Raw genomic sequence first — 22,355 nt, forward strand, 5'->3', positions numbered from 1 at the left:
GTTTTAAAGCCAGCATTGTTCTTTTTGCTCAGAACCAAATATGTTGACTATTCGGTTTCTAGCTCTAATCAAATTTTAGGAGCTCTTTTCTTATTTATGTGAGGAATATCATTGGCACTTTGATAAGCACTGCACTAAATTTATTGATCACTTTGGGTAGTATGACTATTGTAACAATATTAATTCTTCCAATCCATGAATATAGATTGTCTATTATTCAGTTTCTTTCATCACTGTTTTGTAATTTTCATTTTAAACAATGCATCCTGGGTTTTTTGTGTTTTGTTTTTGTTTTTGTTTTTGTTTTGGTTGGTTGTGGGGCTTCAACTCTGGGCCTGGGTGCTGTCCCTTAGTTCTTCAGCTCAAGGCTAGCACTATACCACTTGAGACACAGCACCACTTTCAGTTTTCTGATAACCACCAGAAAGAGTCTCACAGATTTTCCTGCCCAGGCTGGCAGTATAAAGCTGGGAGTGATGATGCATACCTACTATTCCAGCTGGGATTACAGGTGTGAGACACTGGCACCTAGCTACATACTGTTTTTTCTAAAGTTGAAATAAGCAAAATTAAACAAGTTCTGCTGCAGATTCACGTTTGCTTAATTAACCATAAGGGATAAAGAAGAAGGGAGTAATTACAAAGTAGTCACCTGTGTTGGGGGGAAGGGCATGGGAAGCAGAGGTAGGAAAGAGCAGGATGAAGAAAGATGATCAGATGGGCAATATTTATATCATGCTCACAACATATTGTTGAATATATTATGTATCAAGTATTGTCTCTTTTTTTCTTTAAAAATAAAATCCGGGTGCTGTCCCTGAGTTTTTGTTTGCTTTTTGCTTAAGACTAGCACTCTACTACTTGAACCACAGCTCCATTTCTGACTTTTTGGTGGTTAATTGAAGAGTCTCAAAGACTTTTCTGCCCAGGCTAGCTTCAAACTATGATCCTCACATCTCAGTCTCCTGAGTAGCTAAAATTACAGGTATGAGCCACAAGCACCTGGCAAAAGCCTCACATTTTTGCCCAGCTTTTTCTCTCAGATCTGACATTCTTATTACTTGAGCCATGAATGCCTTTCACTTCTGGCTTTTTCCTTGTCAATCAGAGATAAGAGTTTCAAGGATCTGTCTACCAGAGCTATTTCTGAACCCAAATCCTCAGGTCTCAGCCTCCAGAGCAACTAGGATTATAGGTTTGAACCACTGGTGCCTGGCTCAAGTAAGATTTTAAGTTCATGAAAACTGAAAATTATTCAATCCTTTCCAAGAATATTTTCAACAATATGTTATCCATTTACAGCTTTTCTAATGGTTCCTTAGATTAATGGGTCTTTAAGCACAGACTCAAATAATATAACTAAAACAGAAACAAATGAACCACCACCTCTAACTTCCTTAGATTTAGCAAGCTGGGAAAGAAAATCCTTGTCCAACTGATGGGACTGGAAGGGGAAGGGAAAAGAATTTGACCAGCTTCTCACCGCCCAAGCAGGTCTAACCAATGTAAATGGGCAGGTATTTTTCTAGAATGTTTGGATGTTTCTTCCTTTGATCATGGTGGAGAAAACCTGGATAGCATGGGGCTGCCTATTATTACAAATACTTTACCAAACTCTCTAAATCAGATCACTGCAGACCAGCTGTATTCTTATACTTCCAACATAGAATTCATATCTAGATGAAGAGATAAGTTGGATGGCTTAGTTTTATATTTAAATCCAATTGGCTAAAAACTATTTTAATTGTCTCATTACAATGTGATTTCTATTATGGGAACTCCAAAAAGACATTTGTTCAGGGCACTCTTCCAAAACTCTATTGATGAAATATAAATTAATATATTATTTTAAAAATAAACCCTCTCCCCCTCATTGGAAGGAAGGGAATGAGAAAGAGAGGGAGGCAAGGAGAGATGAATGGAAGGATGGAGCTGGGGGGAGGGAAGGAGAGGTTCTGAACACAGTACACAGAATATGAAAAACAAGCAGAGTCTATCCCAATACCACATCATGGGTAGTAAAGTCTCCTGGCTTCAGTGTTTAATACATGTATAAATGCAAAAGAAGTAACTTTAAAAAGTCTGGTAACTCAACTAAGACCATGGAAATGTCAATAAGATGTCTATCCTTTCCCAAGTATTTGTCCTGAGTCATCTCTAATGAAGTTGACGAGTCAGTATATTTCTCAGGGACTAAATAAAACCTTTTAAAAGGTTAATGGAAAAATATTTATATGAAAAATGTCCCCAAATAATCTTTTAGTGGGTGGATTCGGCACATACCAGTGAATACCTTTGAGTGTAGTCCAATTTTGAATTACACTAGAGTTCACCTTTAAGAAACAATGAACCTGCTTTTAAGTAAAACCCTGTATTAATAAGACATGGAATGTGATTACAAAGAAAGATATTATCAACTGAACTCTATCTAAATATTTTACAAAATTTTCCATGAGCCATCAGTAGATCTTTAAAATGCATAATCTTTTTAAAACCTTGTTCCTCATTCATTTGTAAAGAGCTAGCTTTTTATGTGTATGCCAAGCATAAAATTGCCATATGCTATATTTAACACAAACTTCACATTATAGAGTTCTATGTTCTTGCACTTCAACATAATTATGAAAGTGATTCCAAGGCTAAAAACACACTTCTGCTGGATTTAAGTACTTGAAGAAAGCCTGAGAAACATACAAAAATTAGGTCCATACTTTAAAGCTGCAGGCAATCAAGTCAGGAAAATAAATGGAGGCTGTGTAATCTCATTCACTTGCAGAACCATTTAAACTATTTTTTAGTTGTAATTGTTAACAGTTTCTTATGACTATAATCTTTACAAAAATATCTTCTACCTCAAAAATTAAATGCACATGTACATGAACATTTTTGTTTACTTATATATAGGTACTAGCTATGCCAGATTAAAATTTTTCTTCCTCTTTTCCAGTTCTGCACTCTTTTGTTTTAATTTCTGTACATTATATCCACAATAATTCTGTATTACTTATCCAAATAATAGCTAGAAATTTAATCTTCAAAGTTACAACACTTTGAAGTAATGCAAAGTTTGAGAAAGAAAACATAAAAAAGAGAGCCATTTTAGGAACACAAGTGTTCTCCCAAAGAAATACACTACCTTTTCATGTGATATTCAAGAATGGTTAATCCCCTTCCAAATGTTACATAAAGATTCTCAACATTATAAATTACTATGTACAACTCCTAACAGAGCACAATTAGTAAAATGTGTTATTCAAGGTCAGAAATATGTTAGAGTAAAACAGCTTTGGTAACCTAAGATTCCTATATTCTCCTATAAGTGTTGTCCCATGAGACCTATACTCAAACCTTTACCTACAACATGCTAACACAGATAATCATCACAGAGCAGAAATCATGTAGAGCAGAATTTCAAACTTAGGAAACTGATTAAGCAGAAGACAAGCAAACCTAAATGTGACCATAATATATGAATTAAAATTTTCAAGTAATTGGTTCATCCATCATACTTCTTCCTAACATCACTAAGGTAGCATAGTCATGGACAATGGTCCAAACTAGGTCCAGCATAAACTTCAGACTCTAGCCTAAAAATAACTAAAATAAAAAGAGTATGGCTCAAGTAGTGAAGTGCCTACCTAATAAGAGGAAGGCTCTGAGCTGGGCACCAGTGGCTCACGCCTTTAATCCTAGCTACTCAGGATGCTGAGATCTGAGGATCAGGTTCAAAGCCAGCCCCGGCACAAAAGTCCGTGAGATTTATCTCCAATAAACCACTCAGAAAACCAGAAGTGACGCTGTGGCTCAAGTGGTAGAGGGACAGCACCCAGGCCCAGAGTTCAAGCCCCATGACTGACCAAAACAAAAAACAAAGAAACAAACAAACAAACAGTAAGGCTGTGAGTTCAACCCTCAGTACCACCAAAAGAAAGAAAGAGAGGCCTGGGAAGGTGGCTTAGTGGTAGAGTGCTTGCCTAGCATACATAAAGTCCTGGGTTCAATTCCTCAGTACCACATAAACAGAAAAGGCCAGAAGTAGCGCTATGGCTCAAGGTAGAATGTCAGGGACAGTGCCCAGGATCTAAGTTCAGGCCCCACAACTGGCAAAAAGAGAAAAAAAAGAAAAAGGAGAAGGAAGAAGAGGAGGAGGAGGAGGAAGAGGAGAAAGAGGAGGAGGAGGAGGTGGAGGAGGAGGAGGAGGAGGAGGAGGAGGTGGAGGAGGAGGAGGAGGAGGAGGAGGAGGAGGAGGAGGAGGAGGAAGAGGAGGAGGAAGAGGAGGAGGAGGAGGAAGAGGAGGAGGAAGAAGAAGAAGAGGAGAAAGAGGAGGAAAGAAAAGGCAAAAGAAGGGGGATATTATTCTTCAACTACAATGTCCATGCAAAAACAAAAAAAATCTGGTAAACAGAACATATAAGAATAAATTTTCTGGCCAACACTTACATAGTTACATCATTTTTTACCAAAAGAGAAAAAAAAATGGAACATGGAAAGAAATCATCATTCATCATAAGCTTACTAGAACAGGTAGCGTGCCAAGTGCTAATTTTTTTTAACATTCTCTTATAAAGTAATTACAAACCAATATACTCAAACATCAAATGAGTTAAACACAAACTCTAAGAATCCTCAGCTGAGCCCATTGGGCTATGTGCTCCATCCTTCACATTTACTACTGCTATGTTTAGAGTGCAAGAAGTCACAGCACAGATTTAAATTACCCAAGCATATAAGAAAACATATCCAAGGGCATGTACATGTGTACACACACAAACATATTGACTAAAAGATGGTATATGCAGGGGAGGATTTCAGTGGTTTAACTCTTTTGAACAACTAACTTATAGTTTTAACAAAATTAATAGCAGGAAGCTGAAATACATTTTATCAGAAGGGAGTGAAGTCAAGGGGTATTGTGGCAGATGAATGGAAAGAAAAGGGGTAGATGAATGTAGTCACATGTACACATGTGAAAATGGAATCAGGTCTCTTGAGAGGATAGGTTGCATTGGGACATATGTGGGAAACATCGAAAAGTGACTGATCAAGATGCATTGTACTCATAAACTGGATGCTGAGTTGAAACCCCCATAAACAATTACTTAAAGCTAATTTTTAAAATGGGGGGGAAGTATTATTATACCTCACTGGAATACTCTTTTCAAGAGATTAGGTTTGATATCCAAAAATTCAATTCTTCTATAAGAATTATTACAAATTTCACTAAACACGTATGACTTGGATTGCCAAAACCAAAGACTCAAGAACTTGAACTATGACTGAAAGACTTAAACTTTTTCAATGTCCACTTAAAAAAAAAAATGAAGAAGAACAGGAAAGTTAGAAATAGGATTCCAGGGGCTGGGAAGGTGGCTGAGTAGTAGAGTGCTTGCCTTGCATGCCTGAGGCCCTGGATTCGACTCCTCAGCACCACATAAGCAAAAAGAAAAAAAGCCAGAAGTGGCACTGTGGCTCAAGTGGTAGAGCGCTAGCCTTGAGCTGAAGAACTGAGGGACAGCACCCAGGCCCAGAGTTCAGGCCCCATGACCGGACCCAAAAAAAAAAAAGAAATGAGATTCCATTTTGTATTTTCACTGGGCAAATACTCATTAAATCATTAAATCTATAGCAAAATAGTCACTTCAGGCAAAACACATACTTTTCCAGAAAAAGGAAGCTGTTATGAAAATGTCTGTATGTTCAAAGCAAAATATCTTAGTCGTACACATTTAAAAAGAGAGAAAAAAGTTGAGTTGACTTCTGAAATATCTGTTTTGTTTTGTTTTTTTTAGGTCCGGTCATGGGGCCTGAACTCTGGGCCTGGGCGCTGTCCCTCAGCTCTTCAGCTCAAGGCGAGCGCTCTACCACTTGAGCCACAGCGCCACTTCCAGCTTTTTTCTTTTTGCTTATGTGGTGCTGAGGAATCGAACCCAAGGCCTCAGGCATGCAAGGCAAGCGCTCTACCACTGAGCCACCTTCCCAGCCCCACTTCTGAAATATCTGATAACATTAGTGTAAGTGAAACAAGACTGTGAGCAATTTTATACTTACATTTCTGATATAAACTTACTGGCTTTAATATGTAATAAAAACTCTAAAAAACATGGAACAAAGAGTTAACAAATGCAGCAGTAATACTCACTAGCTACTACGTAGAAAATGAACTATATAACTTGTGGGTAGGGATGGGAGGGGAAAAAATGGAGAGAGTGAAAGAGCTGACATTGTCCAAAAAGAAATATACACATTACCTGACTTATATGACTATAACCTCTCTGTACACTAACAATAAAAAAAAAAATTTTGACTGTAAAAAACAACTCTAAAACCAGATGCTGGTGGCTCATGCCTGTAATCCTAGCTACTCAGGAGGCTGAGATCTGAGGATTGCGGTTCAAAGTCAGCCCGGGCACGAAAGTCCGTGAGACTCTTATATCCAATAAACCATTCAGAAAACCAGAAGTGGCACTGTGGCTCAAGTGGTAGAGCACTCGCCTTAAGCTGAAGAGCTGAAGGACAGCGCTTAGGCCCAGAGTTCAAGCCCCACAAAACCAAAACAAATAAACGAACAAATAAAACAAAACTCTAATGGGACCAGGAATGTGACTTAGTGGTTGAGTACTTGCCTAGTATGCATGAAGTCCTGGGTTTGATTCCTCAGTAACACATACACAGAAAAGGCTGGAAGGGGTGTTGTGGCTCAAGTGGTAGAGTACTAGCCTTTTAGCAAAAGAAGCTCAGGGAGAGTGCCTAGGGCCTGAAATCGAGCCCAGGACAGGCACACACACACACACAAAAAAAAACCTCTAATGAGTAAGCAAAATATGAAAAATGTTTATAGAAATGTTAAATCAAAACAACAGGATAAACAACTTGATAATATATTTTGTGTGCACATAAAATTGCAAATGTGAAGACTGTTGATTTGAGAGATAACTGATTTCTGGATAAATGCTTCTTTTTTGATTAAGAAGTATTTCAAGCTGGGCATCTGTGGCTTACACCCGCAATCCTAGGGACTCAGGAAGCTGAGATCTGAGGATCTCAGTTCAAAGTCAGCCTGGCCAGGAAAGTCCATGAGACTTTATCTCCAATTAACCTCCAAAAAGCAGAAGTGGAGATGGGGTTCAAGTTACAGAGTGCTAGTCTTGAGCAAAAAAAGCTGAAGGACAACACCTAGGCCCTGAGTTCAAGCCTCAGTAATAGCACAAACACACAAAAAAGTTATTTAAATAAAAATGACAACTTTAAAAATGTTATCAGTATGTGCATAAAATGATGCTCAGTCTATAGTAGTCTAACTGCATTTTTGTTAATTGTTATGTTGGTTTTTCTTTTTTGCAATGCTAGATATCAAACCCAGGGCACTGAGCATGCTACTAAGCAAGCATTGAACAACTAAGTTACATGTTCATCCCAGTTTAGCCATTTAACATTGTGAGCATTTGTGTCTTCATTTTATAAGTTATTCAGGAAAACAAACATGAATACTTCCTTACATCTTCCACAGTACTTCACACAGCATCTAGGTCCCTGACAAACCCAGTCACTATCACTGATGAACACCAAGTGCAGACAACACAAAATTGAGAACTTACTGTTATTTGTTGGTTCAGGAAACCCAGCCTTTGGACCACTCCATCCTTTGTTTTCCCCTGTCTGAAAAATTAAATCATCAATTTTAATACAGGTAAACAGGCTTATTCAAAAAACACATAAACACTGACTAACTAAGTAAGGGCAAAGATTTTTAAAAAGAAATAGTGGTACAAGGGTTTGAACTCAGTACCTTGAGCTTAAGGCAGGTACTACACCATTTGAGTCATGCTTCCAGACCTTTTTTTTGTATCTGTGTGCCTGTCCTGGAGTGGAGTACTATCCTTGAACTTTTTTGCTCAAGGCTAGCACTCTACCAGTTGAGCCACAGCTCCACTTCTGGCTTTTTGGTGGTTAATCCGAAATAAAAGTCTCAAGGGTTTTCCTGGCCCAGCTGGCTGGCTTTAAATCACAATCCTCAGATCTCAACCTCCTGAGTAGTTAGGACTGGTGCCCAGCTCTTTTTTTGGGGGGGGGGCGGGGGGGATTGTGTGTTTTCTTTTATTTTACAGATAGGGTCTCAGACTTTGTCCTTTAGGTGTAATCTCAGACTATTTACTCTCCTACCTATGTCTCTCAAGTAGCTGGGATATGTAGGTACACCACCATTTTCATTCACGCCAAGGGCAAAGATTTCTCACACAATTATTGGGTATTCTCTCAAAATCTGACTAATACAACAGCTACAAACAAAAAAGGTGAACAGTATCATTTATCCTTTTCCACACTCAAATTTGTTTCCTGTTTCTATTTATCTGAGGCTTCTCTTTTACATTTATAATTTTGGGGAGGAGGGTTAGTCGTGGGGCTTGAACTTAGGGCCTAGTTGCTGTCCCTGAGCTGTTTTGCTTAAGGCTAACACTCTACCACTTTGAACCACAGCACCACTTCCCGGTATCTGGTGGTTAATTAGAGGTAAGAGTCTTACAGGCTTTCCTGCCCAGGCTGGCTTTGAACTGTGACCCTCAGACCTCAGCCTCCTGAGTTCCTAAAATTACAGGTGTAAGCTACCAGCACTCTACTTACATTTATAATTTAAGGCATCAACCCCCCCCCCCCTTACATTCAGTATGTGTTTTACATGGAAAATGAGATCAAGGTTTTTGTTAAAAGAGTAATTTCTTTCTAGACAGTAAAAATAATCAACAGAAGTACTGAAGTGTCTAAAAGAGCCTTATCAATCTTAAGATCACATTAACAATAGAAATGTTATATGTCCCTTTGGAATGGACAAACTTATCCTATGATGAGTATCACCAAAATTTTAATTCTAGCAACTGGTTTAACAGTATTCCTTAACATTTTTTTCATTTGTGTCTATTTTTACTATACATGTTAAGAATGACTGGAAGATAAAATGACATACAGCAGTAAAACAGAAAATTAAAAAATCATGAAAAATAAGTTGGCAATAAGTGTGCAATAGCTTTTTGTGTGATCAGACAGCATCTTTCTTCCTTCAATAATCTCTTTCATCCTATCTTGCATCTGTAAGCTAAGATACATCTGTATGCATGGTGGGGCAGCAGTTTGGTAAATAAACTTCTTTTCCTGCCTGAATAGCGTGTGGTGTTCTCTTCATCGGCTACCTAATGAAACCTACCTATTTAATATACCTTACATTACCAACTTGGGAAGATGAGAGAAGAAGGTTCAAGGCCATCTTTAAAATAACCAGCAAAAACCAAGGCTGGAGACATGGTTCAAGAGTCAAACTGCCATCCTAACAAACTCAAGGCTCTGAGTACAAACTCCAGTGCTGGAGGGGGAATCCCACAATATCCTGTGTTCCTTTACCCTTACCACATGAGAAATCACTGCTGCAACCTGTGACTGAAGAATATTAACAGTGGCATTCTCACAAAGCGGAAAGTACTATACAACAAAACAGACTGACAGCAGTAAATACCAATGGCTGACACTAAGACAAAATGTGGTTGATACTGTGCTGTTTTACCTGGATATATGAAAATCATCTCATTTTAATCTTTACACAAATCTAATAAGTGATATTAACATTCTACTTTTATAGGGGTTAGAGAGGTTTATTAATTAGTGTGTAGTCACATAGCTAGCATGCAGTCTTACTAAAACTGTACTATAATACTAAGTTAGACACTAACCATGCTAGAACCTTTCTGTCCATTTTACAAATAGGGTTCAGTCATTTCTAGTTTATAGTATTTCCTCCTTTGAAACAGGTGTTTAAGGGTATCCTATGTCCCTGAGAAAAGCTTTTATATGATTTGGAGTCCCCTTTTCATTTCAGAACCAAATAAATTGTGGAATCTCTTTTTGAAGCAGCAAATAAATTGTGGAATCTCTTTTTGAAGCAGTATATTTTGACTTACATGTAGGGTGTGTGTGTGTGTGTGTGTGTGTGTGTGTGTGTGTGTGTGTGTATGTGTGTGTGTGTGTGTGTATGTGTGTGTGTGTGTGTGTGTGTGTGTGTGTGTGTGTGTGTGTGTAAAGTATATCCTTATTATATTGCCCAGGCTGGCCCAGTACTCATGAGCTCAAACAATGCACTTGCCTCATCCTCCCAAGTTACTGAGACTATAGACATACCATGACAACTGCTTTGTATCTAGGCTCTGATCAATGAGTCAATAACATTAAACCACCTTGTGAAACTTAAGGGAAGTTTGTATTCTGAAGAATCCTTTGTATTTTCAAGTGTGTTTGCCTTTCCTGTTGAAGGAGCTTTTCCATGTCAGTTGTCTTCTACACAAAATCAGTGTTTGCTTTTCAGATGCCTGGTTCTTCTGTGATTAAAGAACCTTGAAAATTACTGTATAAATGAACTAGATTTAGAAAAGTTCTATGCATTTAAGAAAGGAAAGACTAACAGTGGGATGAAGAAGATAGCTTGGAACTAATAAAAAGAGCACTCAAAGGCTCACACCTACAATCCCAGCTACTCAGGAGGATGAGATCTGGGATCATAGCTCAAAGCCAGCCCAGGTAGGAAAGTCTATGAGACTCTTATCTCCAATTAGCTAGCAAAAAATATAGAAGTGGAACTGTGGCTCAAGTGGTAGAGCAGTAGTAGCCTTGAGCAAAAAAAGATCAGGGACAGTAGCCAGGCCCTGAGCGCGCGCGCGCGCGCGCACGCACGCACGCACGCACGCACGCACGCACGCACGCACACACACACACACACACACACACACACACACACACACACACACACAGTGTAACTTCCAACCATCTCTGTAACATGATCCTTTCCTTTTCACAGTGAGTGGAAGAATGGAAGAAGAACAAAGTTTGTAAATGCAAGGAACATGCTAAGGAACATGCTGCAGGAAGGAGACTCTCCTGTGTATGTTCTCTATGAAACAGAAATGTATCCCAGAATGCACAAGCTCACTGAGGCAGGCTGTGAATCTGAGGAATGTGAGTACTGTGAGGAACAAGTCACCTTAGGGAGGGGAAGTACAAGAGAATGTCAAAGTGCATAGTCCTAAGCATTAGACTGCTCCACTGAAGTGCAAATATTGTCATTTCTCCTTTCACAATTCTTCTCTCTCTACTAATGACTATACTTGCTAGAATATTAAATTATACTTCCTTTAACTAATTTTTCACCTTCAATTGAATCCTAGGCCTACTGCTTTCTCATTTCTACTCAAACAATGCTGGCAAACTAAAACACTCAAAAAAGATCAAACTAATAATACATGCAATAATGGTAATAAAGTAACTAAACCTAAAAAGCACTATGCCAACCAGGTACCAATGGCTCACACCCATAACCCTAGCCACTCAGGAGGTTGAAAAATGAGGGTCAAGTTTCAAAGCCAGCCTGAGCAGACAAATCTGGGAGATACTTAATAATCATCCAAAAAAAAAAAAAAAAGCTGGTAGTGAAGGTATGGCTCAAATGGTAGAATGTAAGTTGTGAGTGGAAATAGTCAATCAAGAGCACCAGTTCAAGCCCTACCCAGCACACACACTCACATACACAAAATATTTTACCAAACAGAAAAAAATCAAACCAAAGACTATGTAATGTGTGATTTATTTATTCTATATGATACTCTGGAAAAAGGTAAAAAGAAAGAGATCAGATGGAAGCTTGCTAGGGAAAGAAGAAAGGAAGCTGTACAGAGGGGCATTGTAGAACTCTTCTGGAGTCAAACATATACTAGGAATCTTATTGGTGTGGTACTTAGGGAGTAAATACAATGTTTCAAAATTCAAAGAACAGGTCAGATTTTTTATATTATGGGAGTACATTATTAGTGTGTAATTATAGAATATCTCAGTAAGGAGATATAGATATTTATATTTATATTGTGCAGGACCTGGAGTTTGAACTCAGAGACTAGGCATGGTCCCTGAGATGCTTTTTTTTCTTTCCAGTCCTAGGGCTTGAAATCCTGGGCACTGTCCCTGAGCTTCCTTTTGCTCAAGGCTAGCCCTCTACCACTTGAGCCACAGCACCACTTCCAGCCTTTTCTGTTTATGTACTGGGGAATCAAATCCAGATCTTCATGCATGCTAGGGAAGCACTCTACCACTAAGACATATTCCCCTCACTTTTTTTTTTGTAGTACAACACTAGTACTCTACCACTGGAGCCACAGCTCCACTTCCAACTTTTTTGTTGAGTAGAGATAAGAATCTTCCTATGTAAGTGTAATTCCTCTGTATGGTATTTTCACAATTTAAAAAAATAAAAAGAATCTCATGGACTTTCCTGACCAGGTGGTTTTGAACCACGACCCAGCCTTCTACATGGCTAGGATTGTAAGTGTGAGTACCAATACCTGGCCAGAATATATATTTTATTCTTATTTATCAAGCCTTACTGAACAGTCATTGTGTTTCAGACACTACCAATACAAGTATTAACTCATTGCAGTCCTCCAATGCAAAGCCCCAATCCCAAATCCCTAATCCTAATACATGTATTATTAGTTTGATCTTTTTTGAGTGCTTTAGCCTTGCCAGCACTGGGTTGTTTGGTTTGAGGCTTTTCTAAATTAAGTAGTTAGAAACATTTATGTGAAAAACATTACATGCGAGAAGCCTTTGTGAATACAGACTGATAAGGTGAGGTAGGTCTAGCATTTTATGCATTTTATAAAATGTAGAAGACATTATGTCTTGTCTATTTCATAAGAAAAGAGCATACTGTATATTGATTTTGCAGGTTTTGACTTTAAAAAAAATAATGCTGGGGCATGAACCCAAGACCTGTACAAGATAGATCTATCACTGAGCTACAGCCCAGCCTTGAAGGTTTAAAAAACTAATTTGCCACACTCACCAAAGGTTATTTTTTTACTGGAAAGTATGTCGTCTTTCTCCCCTCCCCCAACCTTTCATCTCTGTCTCTATAACTCTGTGTGTGTGTGTGTGTGTGTGTGTGTGTGTGTGTGTGTTTGTGTGTACACATCATGTTAGTTCTGTTTCTCTGGAGAGCCCTCACTAATTCAGTGGGTATGGAAAAATATTTTTCAAATTAATAAAATTAATGCTGTTTCTGTTGTGTTTTCTTTCACTTAATTTTCAAATAAGTGTCAGTGAGATATTTATTTTGGTGTATTTTTATAAACCACAACCAGTTTTAATCAATATAAATGTGTTGTTAAAACAATATATATACACAGTAAGAGCTATAGAAACTTGAACATATGTTAGATTTCATGTTACAAATACTTTTAAAAGAAGAAATGCATTTGGACAAGCCAGGTAACAAAAACTGAATTGAAACCTCTAGCAATACCACATAAATGGTATTTTAATCACTGAAAAAAATGCTATCTAAGAAGAGTATAACTAAATGCCTACTAACCAATCACTTTGCCTCTTTCGGAATGTGTTCTGTAGAAGCTAAAGATATAGCTGAAGCAGAATCCTTAGACAAGAGAAGCCTGACCAAAGCACATTGAGTTTTTAAGAGTAATTAGTTTTACAAGCATACTTTTTTTTTCTTGTTACATAAGATACTTAACAGATAAAAATTTCCATGTGTGCATAGATAATGAAATGATAACATAACATAAAATTAAGCCAGTTCTTGCCAAAGTTCTGCCAGGTCCTGAGTTTAGGGGCCTCTGTTTCTTTTGCAGCAGAGGAAGGGTGTTAATAATGTAATGAATTACAGAAGAAATGAGACTATGAACACAGGCCTTGGCAGAAAACAAATACCCTCTGAATTTATCTTTAAATTTAACATAAACAAAAAAATTAGTTTATAGAGTGTCTGTCTAATATAGTTCCTACTCTAAAGAAATAGTCAAAATTTTTATTTTGTGTTTTCAGCTGCATTAAAAAAAAAAAAAAAGCCAGGTGCCAGTGGCTCACTCCTGTAGTCCTAGCTACTCAAGTGGCTGAGATCAGAGGATGATGATTCAAAGCCAGCCAGGGCAAGAAAGTTCGTGAGGCTCTTGATCTCTAGTTAACCACCAGAAAACCAGAAGTGGTGCTATGGCTCAAGTAGTAGAGTGCTAGCCTTGAGCTGAAGAGCTAAGGGACAGCTCCCAGGCCCAGAGTTCAAGCCCCACGACCAACAGAAAGAAAAAAAAGTAGCTTCTCTTCTAACAATCTCTGGTTTTATTTTATTTTTTAAATTTTATTGTCAAGGTGATGTACAGAGAGATTACAGTTACATAAGTAAGTGAGTATATTTCTTGTTGAACTTGTTAGCCCCTCCCTCATTTTTCTCCCATTTTCCCTCCCCTTCCTACTCCCCAGTTATACAGATCATTTCCAACATCTTGTCTTGTGAGTATCACTCTTGCATTGGTTCCTCCTTTGTCCTTTGCCTCACTATTTTGTTGTTACACTTGCCTTCCCTAATTCAGATAAATGTATAATACTATATCCAGGCTACCAAAATTAAATACAGTGATAACAGGGGATAAACCATAGGGGGAAAATCAATACAAAAGAAACAAGTTTGCTGGAAGAGATGTGAACAAAAGGGAACACTACTACACTGTTGGTGGGAGTGTAAACTTGTTCAACCACTCTGGAAAGCAGTATGGTGGTTCCTCAAAAGACTAAACATAGAGCTCTCCTATGACCCAGCAATCCCATTTCTAGGCATTTATCCAAATGACCACAACAAACAAAGCCATAGTTAAGCTACCAGCACAACTATGTTTATTGCAGTATTATTTACCATAGCTAAGATATGGAACCAACCAAGATGCTCCTCAGTAGATGAATGGATCAAGAAAATGTGGTATATATACACAATGGAATTCTATGCTTCCGTCAGAAAGAATGACACCACCCCATTTGTAAGGAAATGGAAAGACTTAGGAAAAAATCATATTAAGTCCCATGGTTTCCCTCATTTGTAATAATTAGTATATGTCTAGAATAATCCTAGCAGATGAGCAGAACAGCTCAATAGCTCCGTATATCTAACCATATAAGATGATGCTAAGCGAAATAAATTCCAAGACATAGACACAAGAGGTTTTTCTTTGTTGTTGTTTTCAACCTCTGTTTTTTAAAAGGCACAAGACTACATCAAAAAAAAAATAACAAAAACAAATGACTAGCAAAATACAATTGGTCAGGAAGTTAAAACATTTTTTTTTGTCAGTCATGAGGCTTGAACTCTGGGCCTGAATGCTGTCCCTCAGCTCTTCAGCTCAAGGCTAGCGCTCTACCACTTGAGCCACTGCACCACTTCTGTTTTTCTGAGTGGTTTATTGGAATGTAAGAGTCTCATGGACTTTCCTGCCTGGGCTGGCTTTGAACTGCAATCTTCAGATCTCAGCCTCCTGAGTAGCTAGGATTATAGGTGTTAGCCACCAGTGCCTGGCTTAGTTGAAACATTTACTATACATATTATCCTATATAAATTTTAGTATTTGCTAATTTTAAAATTACAATTACTAGTATTTCATCTCACTCCTTAAGTAAATGTTGTCCTGGACCTGTGATATCTATCTTATATGAAGACAAGAATACTGCCTCAAAAAGTTAAAATTGATGTCTACTTCAAATCCTAGCGAAGATTAGAATTTGTTACCCACTTTAATATTGTGAAAGAATGCACAAATACACATAAACTTCATGCTTACCTTGTCAAGCTGATCTTGAAGACTAGTTGATGCTTTATAGCCCAGCTGTAACAGCATTGCTTCCGCAGCATTCTTTTTGGCTATCTTTTTATTAGGTCCTGTTCCAGTAGCAACTTCATTGCCTACTTTGACCTGAGTAGGTAAGAGAAAGAAATTAATTAGAGTTGTTTTGGTAAACAAGAAGTCCTTATATTATTAAGTAATTGATTCCATTCTTTAGCATCCAAAAATATAAAATGTAAACTGGGCACCAGCAGCTCATGCCTGTAATCCTAGCTAAGGATTAGAGAAGGCTAAGATCTGAGGATCATGGTTCAAAGCCAGCCTGGGCAGGAAAAATCCAAAAGGTTCTTATCTCCAATTAATCACAGAAAAAGCCAAAAATGGTACTATGGCTCAAGTGGTAGAGTTCTAGCCTTGAGGAAAAGAAACCCAGGGTCAGTACCTAGGCCCTGAGATCAAACCCCAAGACCAGCCAAAAGTGTGTGTGTGTGCGTGTGTGTGTGTGTATGTGTGTGTGTGTGTGTGTGTGTGTGTGTGACCACAATTTCCACAGAATAAACTTATAACCAGTAGGATGATAGCTATTAAAGAAATTAAAATGTAACTTATTTTAAAACATCTTTCCATAAAGAAAATTCCTGAGTTTCTCCAGGAAATTATACATACTACTTAAGAATTATGCTAATATTATATAAATTCATCTATTGTAAAAAAGAAAAGGTATCAATTTGATTTTAAAACACAATAAAAAAGAAAATGTGTACTTTTTTTTACAAATAAACATGGATACAACAGTTTTAAGTAGTACAAGAATAGTACAGTAACATATAAAAAGAAGAATCATGATAAAGTTGGGCGTAGCCAGCACAGGAAGAGTGGTTTGCCATGTGAAAGAAAAAAAAAAAAAAAAAAAAAGCAGTCAATGAAATGTCTTGTACTAATAAGCTGAGGAGACAAACCACCACATAGTCATTGTAATAAACTGAGCAAATATTGTTCATAATGGAAATTATTAGCAAACTAAGAAAAGCAGCATCTTTGATATGATAAAATAATTTTTAAAGATCTATAGCCAACCTTAACAAATATTATATTTAATGTTGAAACTCTGATATAAAAAACAAAACAAGACTATATTCTATTACTTCTAGTACTTAACATTTTGTTACAAATCCTGGATAGAGTAAGAAAAGTAAAGGTATAAAAACCAAACAAAGAAGGAAATATTATTAATTATCAGTATTTATATACAGGAAATCTAAAACAATATACAGGAAAATTATAAAAATTAATGGGAATGTAACAAGCTCTTTGTATATAACGGTCAGCATAGAAAAAGTCAACTGTTTCTATTAATATTCCATTAACGTATTAGAATATTAGAAAATATCATTTTACTAAATATAAATGAAATACAAGAATATTTAAACCCTTTACAAAACAATAAGCATTAATGAGGAACATTAACCTTAGCAAGTAGAAAGTCATGTTCATAGACTTAACACCTCTACATTCAATAAATTCCAATTTTTAAAACCCACATATATTTTTATAGTACTTGACAAGTAATTCCAAAATTTACATAGTGTTAGGTTTGGTGGTGCTCTTGGGAGATAGAGGCAAAAAAATCATGAGTTCAAGGCCAGCCTGGGCTGTATATCTAAACAAAAATAGAACAGTGTAAGACAAAATTTACATAGTAACCTGAAGACAAGATCTTATGCAAAAAAGAACAAGGTGATTTGTCTGGATGTTTAGACATTATAAAAGTAATGTAAAAGATAAAGCGATTAAGAAAAGATCAGGCATAATTTAAGTGCAATCAATTTGAGTGCTTAAAATTACTTCTGTTGCCCTAATGGCAAAAACAATCCTTAGCAGAAAGAATAGTGCTGGAGAAATATCAATACCAGACTTCAAACTACTACAAAGCCATAGTAATCAAAATAGCTTAGTACTGACACAAAAACAGACCTGAAGACCAACGGACTGGAACTAAAGACGCAGAAATGAACCCACAGACCAATAGCCACCTAATCTTCAATAAGAGAGCTAAAAAAATAGAATGGAAGAAAGACAGCCTCTTCAGTAATGGTGCTGGCAAAATTGCTTAAACACCTGTAGAAAACTAAAGCTAGATTCTTATATATCACCCTGCACCAGAATCAACTCCAAATGGATCAAAGACTTCAAGGTAAAAGCTGACACCCTGAGAACATTACAGAAAGGAATAGAAGAAACTCGAGGGTCCCTTGGGACAGGCTGAAATTTTCTTAATAGAGACCCAGAAACAGAACATAACAAAAAAAAAGGTTGGACAAATGGGAGTGCATGAAACAACAGAGCTTCTGTCCTTCTGCAAAGGATATAGCTAGCAAGATCAATAGAAAGCCCACGGATTGGGAGAAGATCTTCACTAGCCATACAATGGACAAGGGCCTCATATTTAAAATATACTTAGAACTCAAAAACTTAAAAAACCCAACAACAAATCCTCAAAGAAACTACTGCCAGATTAATAAATGGACTAAAGACTTAAAGAGAGACTTCTCTGAAGAGGAAATAAGAATGGCCAGTAGACACATGAAGAAAGGCTAGACTTCTCTAGCCATAAAAGAAATGCAAATCAGAACAACATTGAGATTCCACCTCACCCCAGTTAGAATGGCTATAAGCAAGAAATCTAACAACAACAGATGCTAGAGGGGATGTGTCCAGAAGGGGAACCCTACTGCATTGTTGGTGGGAGTATAAACTTGTTCAACTACTTTGGAAAGCAGTATGAAGGTTGCTCAAAAGACTCCATACAGAGCTCCCCTATGACCCAGCAATCTCACTTTTAGGCATTTACCCGAACAATCACTAACAAAGCCATACTAAAGCTACCAGCACAACTATGTTTATCACAGTATTACTTACCATAGCTAAGATATGGAACCAACTCCGATCAATGCCCCTCAGTAGATGAATGGATCAAGAAAATGTGTTGTATATATAGGAATTCTATGCCTCCATCAGAAAGAATGACACTGCCCCATTTGTTAGGAAATGGAAAGACTTGGGAAAATTATATTAAGTGAAGTAAGCCAGACCCAAAGAAACATAGGTCCCATGGTTTCCCTTATCTGCAATGACTAGTATATGTCTAGGACAAGCAGGAGAGGTCAAAAGCTATGTACATATGACCATATAACCTAATGCTAAGTAAAATGAACCCCAAGATGGAGACATAAGAGATTTCATCTTTCTTGTTCTTTTTAATATACTTATAATGTACTATGTGTTGTTTTTTCTTTCTTTGTATGTTCTTCCCCCATGGTATAACAACCATTGTCACTGTATTTGATTCCGGTGTCCTGAATCTTGTATATATTTTTCTAATTTGGGGAAGGGAAGGGAAATAACAAAATGCTGAAATAAGGATATAAGATGCCCCATTGTAACAATGAGATATACAAGCCAGTATGTTGAAAACAAACTTCACAACTTTGGGAGGGAGGGGGAGTTGGGGAGGAAGGGGATGGTAGGAGAAAAACAAAGAAGGAGGTAACAATGTTGAATAGGAAATGACTCATTACCTTGCTCATGTAACTATAACCCCTCTGTACAGTATCTTTACAATAAAAAATGTATTTTTTAAAAATTAAAAAAATTACTTCTCTTCCCACTACCCCTTAGAAGAACAACAGAGAGGCGGTAAAAATCCTCGACAAAAAATGTACTCATTAAAAAAAAAAATGTACTCATTGCCTTATTGATGTAACTGTAACCCCTCTGTACAGCATCTTTACAATAAAATTTTTTAAAATGGGTTTGTTTTTAAAATATGGGTATCTCACGCACAGTTTAATTACATTCAAGTTTCTGGGTCTTCTCCTGAAGTGTTGACACTAGGCCATGGAAGATGTTATCACAATTAAGTACCATCAAATCTTAGAGCTTTAAAACAATGTAAATGTAAGGCCTGTCTATTCAGAAAATTGAACATCAAGTTGTTAGTTGTGATGCTTCTGATGGTTCTTGGGTAGAAACTTTTTATTCTAATGTTTTCCCTTTGCTATGAATATTGCCATTCCTTCTCTTGTAAATATATCACTTGACAGACATGTCCATTACCTGTATATCTTCATACTGTCCTTTTTCTGTGCTGCCTCTGATACATAAATTTCCCATTTTTATAAGGTTAGAAGGTATATTGGATAATGGCCCAACCTATTGCTCTCTCTTTATCTTGACTACTTCTCTGAAAACTTTAGTTTCCAGTAAAGTCTGAAAACTTTGTTTCCAGTAAAGTCATGATTGAGGCACTTCAGACCTTACTTCAACCTATCTTTATTTAGTGGGGGACACCAATCATCACAAAAGAGCTTGCAAAAAATGGTCATGGGGGAGGGGGGACCAAGATGGCGACGGGGCAGTAGGGAAACGCCACAGCTCTCTCCAACCAAAAAGAGAGTTCGAGTTCCAACGCTTCATCTCCCCAAGAGACCAACAACAACAAAAAGACGAACACTCAGAGAAAAACCAGAGGTGGAAAATAACAAAAAAAGAAAGAGAGGAAAAGAAGAATTTCAGAACAGAGAAAAGCAAAGACCCTTCCCCCAACCTTTACTGGCCGCGCGGCAGTGCGCCAAGCCACCGGCCAGCTGGCCCGGCGGGGGCTGCCGGAGCCCCAGAGACACAGGGGGCCGCTTGCAGATCACCAGGTACCGGTTTGCAGAACAGCGGATCGCCAGGAACAGAGAAACCTACCAGCCGGGAGTCTCCACGAGGATCCCACCCCCACCCCTCACTCTCCACCGGAGCAGAGAGGCTCCATCCCGCCAAAGCCGCCGGGCACCAGCAGCGCGACAAAGGGACCTGTCGGCAGACCACCCGCCCGATCTAGATCGCAAGGACCCGGGGTCACCCGGGTTCCAGAGGCACAGGGGGCTGCCTGCAGATCACCCACGCAGAAGTTGCCTGAGGCACCGGCGTCAGACCCACCGGATCTCTACAACCCGCCTGAGCGTGGACACTTTTGACCCGACAGCTTCAACAGAGGCAGAGACAGAAAAGAATTACACAGAGCCACCACCGCCCAACCCAGCCCGCAACCACCCCAACTGAACTCGGACTGCAACAACAACTGACGACCTACACCACACAGAAACAACCAGCTCCAGGGTGAGTATCCCACAGGGGACAGTGTATCCCTCAAGGGAGACCAGAGCTGGAGGGAATCCCCAGACCCTGACCTAGACTCCCTACCCCAACACCCGGACCACAGGACCCACTAAAACTGGGAACTGTTTGAGAGCTCCACCAGCCCGTGGAGCACACTCTGCTGGCCAGGTCAGAGCAAGAGTGCCCCTGGAAGGGAGCTTAAATGCCCAAGCCAGGAACAGCGCCCCTGGGTCAAGACTACCAACAGTAGAAGAAATTTGAACTGTGTCCCCCAGGCTGCATAACCTAGATGGTACACACATCAGCACAGGCCTAACGAGCACGATCCAGGCTGGAGCCCGAACCAGGCCCTGGGATCCGGCGCCTGAACAACACAACCAACTCCTCCCAACTGAAGTAAAAAGCTGAGCATACGCCTCAACAGAGGGGAGAAAATCAGGAAACAACACTCCCCGGGAAGCACGCCTGTGACAACAAAAGACCTGGAGGCTCAGGACAAGAGAAGCCCAAACCCCACCAAAACTCCACCCATATACCCTAGGCTGGGAATTGGGCAACACAGGCTGCCAGCACCTGATAGTAAGCAGGAGCTCAGGCTGTTAAGGCGGCTCAGCAATAGAGTGATAGTCTTGGATGTATGAGGCCCTAGATCTGATTCCTCAGCCTCACAAAAGCAAAAAGGGTCAGAAGTGGTGCTGTGGCTCAAATGGTAGGGTGCCAGCCTTGAGCTGAAGAGCTGAGGGACAGCACCTAAACCTAGAGTTCAAGCCCACAACCAGCCCAAAACAAACAAACAAAAACACATCAGGAGCCCATAGCAGACTCCAGTATTTGGGAGAGTGCATCCAGAGCATCTGATCTTCCCAAGAGCACCCATAGGAGCAAACACAAGCAGTCTAGGCTGCTCAACCCTTCCAAAGGCGGGAACTGCCAGCAATCTACAGCAGAGAGCTGAGAATCCTAAGTAAGTCAGAATAGCAGCTGGAAATAGGCTCCCAACAGAACCCAGATCAGGCACAGACTCTCTCTACCAATACAGAATCAGCAACCAAGCAAAGACAGACACACCAAAACAAAATTGAAGAGCAGTCTCCTGAACCCCCATGCAAAAATCACAGAGAAAAATCACAAGGTTTACCACCACCCAGGACAGCAAGCTCACCTCAAAAGCCAGCAGCCACGCAGGGGAGAGCCCCAGTGGGAGCAAAGCAGGAATGGAAGACAAAAGCTACATCCAAGGGTTGCTGGAGGCAATGACTCAAGAAATAAAGCGAGAAAATGATCAGAAATTGAAAGAGCACAAGGATGAACTATCAAAAGAGATACAGGATATCAAACAAAAGTTGGATGCAAAAATAGAAGCTGCACAAACCTCAGTAAGAAGTGAGATAAACGCCAAATTAGAGGTAATGCATACCTCATTGAGAGGTGAGATCAGTACTCTGAGAACCAACATTGAATCCATAAAGGGATCCATTTCCTCCATGCAAACCACAATAGAAGCCACGGTCAACAGAGTGAATGAAATGGAAGGTAGAG

General features: G+C 38.9%; 1 protein-coding gene across 6 annotated transcripts in view; it reads right to left on the bottom strand.

Moving 5' to 3' along the window:
* Nucleotides 1–22,355, bottom strand: part of Stau2 (staufen double-stranded RNA binding protein 2) — a 289,111-nt gene that overhangs the window by 138,518 nt on the left and 128,238 nt on the right. For all 6 annotated transcript variants that reach the window (XM_069990935.1, XM_069990936.1, XM_069990937.1 and 3 more), the window contains 2 exons: nucleotides 15,648–15,779; nucleotides 7,596–7,656 (listed from right to left, as the gene is read on the bottom strand). In XM_069990935.1, coding sequence (XP_069847036.1) covers nucleotides 7,596–7,656; nucleotides 15,648–15,779 — 193 coding nt within the window. The remainder of the gene's footprint in view (nucleotides 1–7,595; nucleotides 7,657–15,647; nucleotides 15,780–22,355) is intronic.

The sequence above is a fragment of the Dipodomys merriami genome, unplaced genomic scaffold (assembly GCF_024711535.1).
Source record: "Dipodomys merriami isolate MVZ:Mamm:240054 unplaced genomic scaffold, mDipMer1.0.p SCAF_4, whole genome shotgun sequence".
NCBI classification, from domain to species: domain Eukaryota; kingdom Metazoa; phylum Chordata; class Mammalia; order Rodentia; family Heteromyidae; genus Dipodomys; species Dipodomys merriami.